Source organism: Contarinia nasturtii, unplaced genomic scaffold (genome assembly GCF_009176525.2).
Source record: "Contarinia nasturtii isolate CC-2019 unplaced genomic scaffold, AAFC_CNas_1.1 Cnas_scaffold_4191, whole genome shotgun sequence".
Lineage (NCBI taxonomy): Eukaryota > Metazoa > Arthropoda > Insecta > Diptera > Cecidomyiidae > Contarinia > Contarinia nasturtii.
The window spans coordinates 1-6,601 of NW_022201486.1; the positions used below are offsets into that span (position 1 = coordinate 1).

The following is a 6,601-nucleotide window of genomic DNA, read 5'->3' on the forward strand; positions in this document are numbered from 1 at the left end:
AGAGGTCATTGACCCTTCCTTTGGTGATAATTTTTTTTGTCTCTTCATGGGCTACAAATTTGCCGAAGAAATTATTCCAATATTTTGCGTCGTTAAAAAGATATTGATGACCGTATATAACACAAAAAGGGGATTTTTGGCACTTCAAGGGGGCGTATCTGGGGGGTATATGAATTTGGGGAAAAAAATTTGATGCCAAACGTGTTATTTTGGACCCTTCTACCACATCCAATAGGAATTTTGAAAAAAAATTCTGATACGCTGAGCATGTTTACTGGTCAGTAATTTTGCAGGACATACGCGGATAACTTCGCTAGACATTAATTCGCCAGACATTAATGCACGTAGCTTTTATGTTGTAATTTTATGCTGCCGCATAAAAATTTAGGTTACTATGCAATATTCTACTACGTATGCATATCATATAATAAAATAGAGCCATTTGAAGAAAGATCACTAAAGTGTAGTTGTGCCCTTTCGACCAACGAACTTATATACGTATACAAAATCAAATAAAAACCTCAATCTAGGTGAAGAACGAGTGACGAAACCAAAGGACCGAGTACGACATTTCCCCCTTTGCTAAGCGAAATTAATCCGATATACGGCGCTGATCACTATATGTCATTCCACAATAATATATTTTTTGGCTTGACAATATATAAGCTCTTCATTCAACATGCATAACTTTTGAACGGTCGAGTAAAAAAAGGAAACATATCATAAAATATTCTTCTTACGTTTTTCATAAAAAAAATTAAATTTATTTGTTTAAAAATAACAATAATTTCAATTCTTTTTTCATAGAATGAACAAGAATCCAATGTAAAAAGTAATACCAATGCGACACCTACCGTTAAAATGCGAAAGGAAACTTATTTGGGATTGTAGCATTTTGGTCCGCCATGACAGCATCTTTAATGAAAAATGTTAGTAAAATATTTTATGACATGTTTTTTTTTTTTCAACGATTCAATAATTATGTATGTGTATGCATTTTAAATGAAGACCTCATATATTGTCAAGCCAAAAAATGTATTATTGTGAAATGACAGAGTGACATTTACATCAGCGCCGTATATCGAATTAATTTCGCTTGGCAAAGGGGGAAATATTTTGACAGATAGTACTCGATCCTTTGAAACACAAGATTCCTGATATCAATTTTGTGACGAAAATAGTTGGGTAGATAATTTTTCTGTGTACTGTGAATAAAAACCAAATATATATTTGTATACTCAAAACGTTGCCAAAATTCCTCCCTTTTTACTTTCAGTTCATACTGACGCAAAGAAGCAACGTTCTGAATATTCAAATATACATTAATAATAATAATAATAACTGCACCGAACAGGGCTCTTTCGCCTTGGTGGTTTATTCAAAATAATTTAAATAAATACAATATAATTAAATTTCTACATCAAGCAGTTTTGAAAGTGATAAATAATAATTACACTGTGCGTCATTTCTTAACTTTAAAAATGTGATGGAGACGAGACCCACCATTTTTACATAATTTGGGTATGCTGATTTCAATGGCATCACCCGTTTTTCTCTATCACGTCAGGATTTTCCACAATTTTCCTAGAGAGTTTTCCGGAAAACCAAAATTGGCTGTTTATCACAGAGAGAAAATTTACACGAATACACTTACAGGTTCTATATAATTTTTGACATTTTACGTATTGTGTATAATCAACAGAGATATTGTACACTGTCTGTATAATTCGCTATTTATTCATCTGTCAACTCATCTGGCAACATTTTAGATGCGCTGACTTATAAATCAATAGCGAATTATACAGACAGTGTACAATATCTCTGTTGATTACACAGAATACGTAAAATGTCAAAAATTATACAGATCCTGTAAGTGTATTCGTGTAAATTTTCTCTGTGTTTCAAATTCATGCAATATCCCAGAGGGGTGACCTATCAGGTGTTGTAGAACGGTTCATGTTAAGAGTAGTAATGTAGACCGGTCATGCAATTTGTTGTGCATTCAGCACGAACCGGTTCAGTGTGGCGCTGGCCACACTGACTGACAGCATTTGTGACATTTTATGTATGTAATCGAAATGTTCTGAATAAAGGTTTAGTCTTAAAGCAACAATCGAACAAGTCAGTCGTCTTCATTATTGACCAAATGGTCCTTCGAATCGAGCGGTATTGTGCGGAATCGAATAAAATTAATTTATGAGCAGAAATAAAAATTATTTGAGCGGAAGCAATTAAAAATCAATTGTTTTGAGCAGATTTTTGAGCGGATTTAGCGGAAAAGAGCAGAAATAAATATATTTTATCCAAAAACGAGCAAATTAAGGGAAACGTTTTTTTTCTCTTTTCGACGGTGCAGAAAAATAGTTTTTTTATCATTCGGCAGTTCGTAGCCATTTTGTCAAACACAATTTGGTGTACAAAGGTGCGGACAAATATTTTTCTATTATTTTTTTTAGCGGATCGTGGATAATTTCGATGTGTTTTACACGAAATTAGTTAGAAAAAAAACACATACACTTGTTTTTCTCTTTCTCAACAGCGCAGTTGAACAATATTCATTTTGTTATTGCAGTACATTGATGGCCGTTTTGACTCGAATTTGGGCGAAAGGCACGGAAAATAATTTTTTGGAGCAGATTTTATGCAGTATTGAGCGGTTAAGCAGCAGCGCAGAATAATTTCAATAATTTTCATTTGAAATTAACAAGAAAAAATACATCGGTAGACATTTTGACTCGTACCAATTTTTTGAGCGAATGGTACGAAAAACAAAGTTCATTTGAGCAGATTTATGCGGTTTCGAGCGATTTTTTTTTTAAGAAAAAAAGAAAAAGAGCGGCTATTAATTTTTTTATTGGTTTGTTTATCGTCACAGTCATTTAGAGCGGAATAATGAGCGAAACCCCAGAAGAAAATCGACGAAAGACACATATCAACGCGATAAATAGAATAAAGTCAGACGTTGAAACGAGCGGATTTTGTGCTGCAAACTCGATTGAACTTCAAGCAAAACGAGTATTTTAAAAATCATTTGGTGACTTCACGGAAGAACACCAACGCTTCGTGCAATGGGTTCCAAAGGGAAAATTGGCCGAGCAAGACAATTTATATAGTGCGGTCGAAGAGATTTATCAAACAGCTATTATGAAATTCCGAATACAAATAGCTGATGTCGAGGCTCGGGAATTGAGGAAAGAAAGAGAAATAACGATTCGATAACGGCAGATAGTGAAAGAGACAGTGAGGGTGAGCGGAAAAAAAGGCCAAATTGGCGCTTAAAGTCTGAAGTTCATCGTGCCGAAAATGAGACAAAACCTCACTTATCTCAAAAATCACACGGTCGTTCGCCCCAACCTCACTTTTCGAATCAAACACGAAGTAGTGAAACACAACCTCACTTTTCAGCGAAACCACATGGTCAAAAAACACAACCTCACTCTTCGGTAAAAGTACATGGGCGGTCAACATAACCTCATTCTTCAGTGGGTTGGTCAACAAAACCTCAATTTTCGGTGAAACCACATGGTCGAAGAACACAACCTCACAAAATGCAAGAAAAATGTGCTGAAAAACGTGGTCGTCAAAACACAACCTCACAAATCGTCAAAATTTCGTGTACGTGATGCTCGTGAGCATTTGTGGTTATTTATAAGAGCGGTTAAACGACATTCTTCGTTCAAAGGTCATCAAGTGCGGACGCATTTAGCTAGCGACATTTATTATGTTTAATTTTTTTTCCATTTCAACGATTGAATTCACGTTGAATACTTTAAAGTGATTTTTATCTCGAATTTGTTTTTTTTTAATAATTTTCATCTTATTATAAGTGCGTTGAATAATATGTTGAATATTTTGTAATAAGAGTGCTGGACTTTGAACGAGCATAAATTTCGTCAATATTTTGAAACATTTGTGCAGAATTCTCCGGAAATATTATTTTAAGCGGATTTCTTCGGAAATATTATTTTGGACAGATTTTCAGGAACTATCGTTCGGAGCGAAATTTTCGAAATTATTACTTATGCGGAATACTTGGATATTATTATTTTAAGCGGATTTCTTCGGAAGTATTATTTGTGCAGATCCTTCGGGAAAGCGGAATTCCTCAGAATTATTATTATTAGCGGATATATTTGAGCCGAACATTGATGCTTAATCAAGCTTACATGTTGATATTTTTGAGCTAAACGTTGGGTTGAAAAGCGAATTTCTTCTCCATCTTATATTTGAAACATTGGCGCAGAACATTTTTTGAATTATTACTTTGAGCTGTAAACTTAGCCATAAGGTAACAATTTGGACTTGATTGTTATACATTGGGCAGAATTTTTGATTTAGTTTCTTCACAAAATGGAACTAAATAGAAGGGAATCACAGAGAGCAGTCATTGCGCGAATACACCGTTTTACTCAAAGCGATGAAGTAAACCGAGTGCTGCATGAAAATGTGCGCATTTTAAAACAAGCATTTGAAAGGTATAACACAGAACATATGGCTGTTGTTGAAAATATTGCGCGGGCGGCAGATTTGGAGGTACAAGATGATGCTCTCCAAGCAGCTCAAGACTTGTACATACAAGCATTGGTTGCATTAGAAACACGAATAGAAACATTAGAAACAGAAGCAGAAGAGCGAGATAGAGAGCGGGAGGTAGCCAGAAGGAATGAAGAACGGCAAAATGGAACCGATGAAAATATCGGAAATCCTGATCAAGAAAACGCAAACGGTGCGGCATTTAATAACAATGATTTGGGCGGAATACAACATCGTCCACGCATGGAAAGAGATGATTTTCTATTGGATCATTTCAAACCACCAAAGTTTAATGGTTCTTATGCGGCATGGACAGAATGGCGATCTGCATATGATAGTATGATCCATAACAGTACACTTAACCCAACTCGGAAGCTATACTTACTAAAGCAATGCTTGGTTGGTAATGCGGAGCGGGTATTGAGTGGCTGGCAAGTGGTGGGTGAAAGTTATGCTGAAGCCTACAATACACTTTGTGCGGTATACGAAAATAATTACAGAATAATCATGTCATATTTGGATCAGCTATTTAATATGCCACGATTACAACAAGAAACACATGATGGTATTCGGTTAATGATTGATACAACAAATAGTGTCATCAGACAACTACGTGTGCGCGGTTCTCCTGTTAATGATTGGGATCAGGTGATAGTCCACACTTTACTATCACGTATGGCACCTCGTTCATTGGCAGTGTGGGAAGAAACGGAAGAAGGGAATGAAATGCCTTCGGTGCAGAATGTCTTGGATTTTCTTACGAAACGTGCGCGGGCTCAATTGAATCGAGAGCAAATACAACCAAGCAACAGAAATAACAATGGTGGTCAGTCCAACTCTAATAATGAGCAGAACAGAGTAGAAAATTCAAGTGGTAACTCAAATTCGAAACAATCGATCACTCAACACGGAGAGAGCGAGCCACAATGGAGAATTTCGTGTAATAACTGTCAACTTCTACATCCTATGTTTCGATGTTCAAGCTTTTTAGAAATGAGCGTGCCAGAGCGGCAAAATCGAGTGCGGGAACTAAATTTATGTTCAAATTGTTTTTCGAATGGTCATAAGGCAGGAGCACCGAGCTGCAAAATGAGTCCCTGCAAAAGATGTAACAGGGGTTTATATCACAATACACTTCTGTGCAGTGTTCCAATGGCATCATCAAATGCATTGGCAGTTAATAATTGGCAAATTCCAACTTGGAGCGAACAACCACATGCATTGGGTTCACAGCCAATTTCAACAACTGTGTACCAGCCACCGGGCATTCAACATTCATCTCTCAATCCGGCAGCGCAAAGCTATTTTATCAGTAATCCAAGTGACAATCAGACCGGAGTTTTGAGTAACAACCCAAACAATTCAAATTTTTACTAGCAGTATTTCAATAGCAGATAAGGTCGTGCGGTCAGTCGAAATTAGAACACCCATGGCAGATTTAGTGCGGCCCACCAACAAATTGGTTCCTCTTCCGATCAAGCAAACTGATCAATAGTGAAGGACGACTATGAGCAACCGAAGATAAACATCCGCGGAAGAGTGTCAACCCAGGCAAATCATATTATACAGCTGAATAAATGATTTAAGATTAATTTAATTGAAATTGTATTGAAATTGTATTGAAATTATATTGAAATGTAAAAACCGGAATATTATAATATCTAGATTTAAGTTCTTGAAAAAATAGATTTCCTTTCGTCTCCTCACTGCGTTCAGGGGCGGAAGGATGTTAAGAGTAGTAATGTAGACCGGTCATGCAATTTGTTGTGCATTCAGCACGAACCGGTTCAGTGTGGCGCTGGCCACACTGACTGACAGCATTTGTGACATTTTATGTATGTAATCGAAATGTTCTGAATAAATGTTTAGTCTTAAAGCAACAATCGAACAAGTCAGTCGTCTTCATTATTGACCAGTTCAAGTATAGTAAAGCCACACAATTCGTTTTAAAAAAAATTGAGTCATTTGAAAACAAATTGATTTGGTTATTCCCCTTTGAAGTCCTCATTTTGAAGTAAAATTGGTATCCATTCAAACTCTCTGAAAATGAGTATTTGGGTTTTTTTTT

The 6,601-nt window shown here is 36.1% G+C and overlaps 1 protein-coding gene across 1 annotated transcript; it reads left to right on the forward strand.

Annotated features, from left to right (window-relative positions):
* The first annotated feature begins 4,491 nt into the window (after positions 1-4,491).
* Positions 4,492-5,910, forward strand: LOC116350496 (putative vacuolar protein sorting-associated protein 13B). Its single transcript, XM_031782290.1, has one exon. It carries the CDS (start codon positions 4,492-4,494, stop codon positions 5,908-5,910), a length of 1,419 nt encoding a protein of 472 aa, XP_031638150.1.
* The last annotated feature ends 691 nt before the right edge of the window (positions 5,911-6,601 follow it).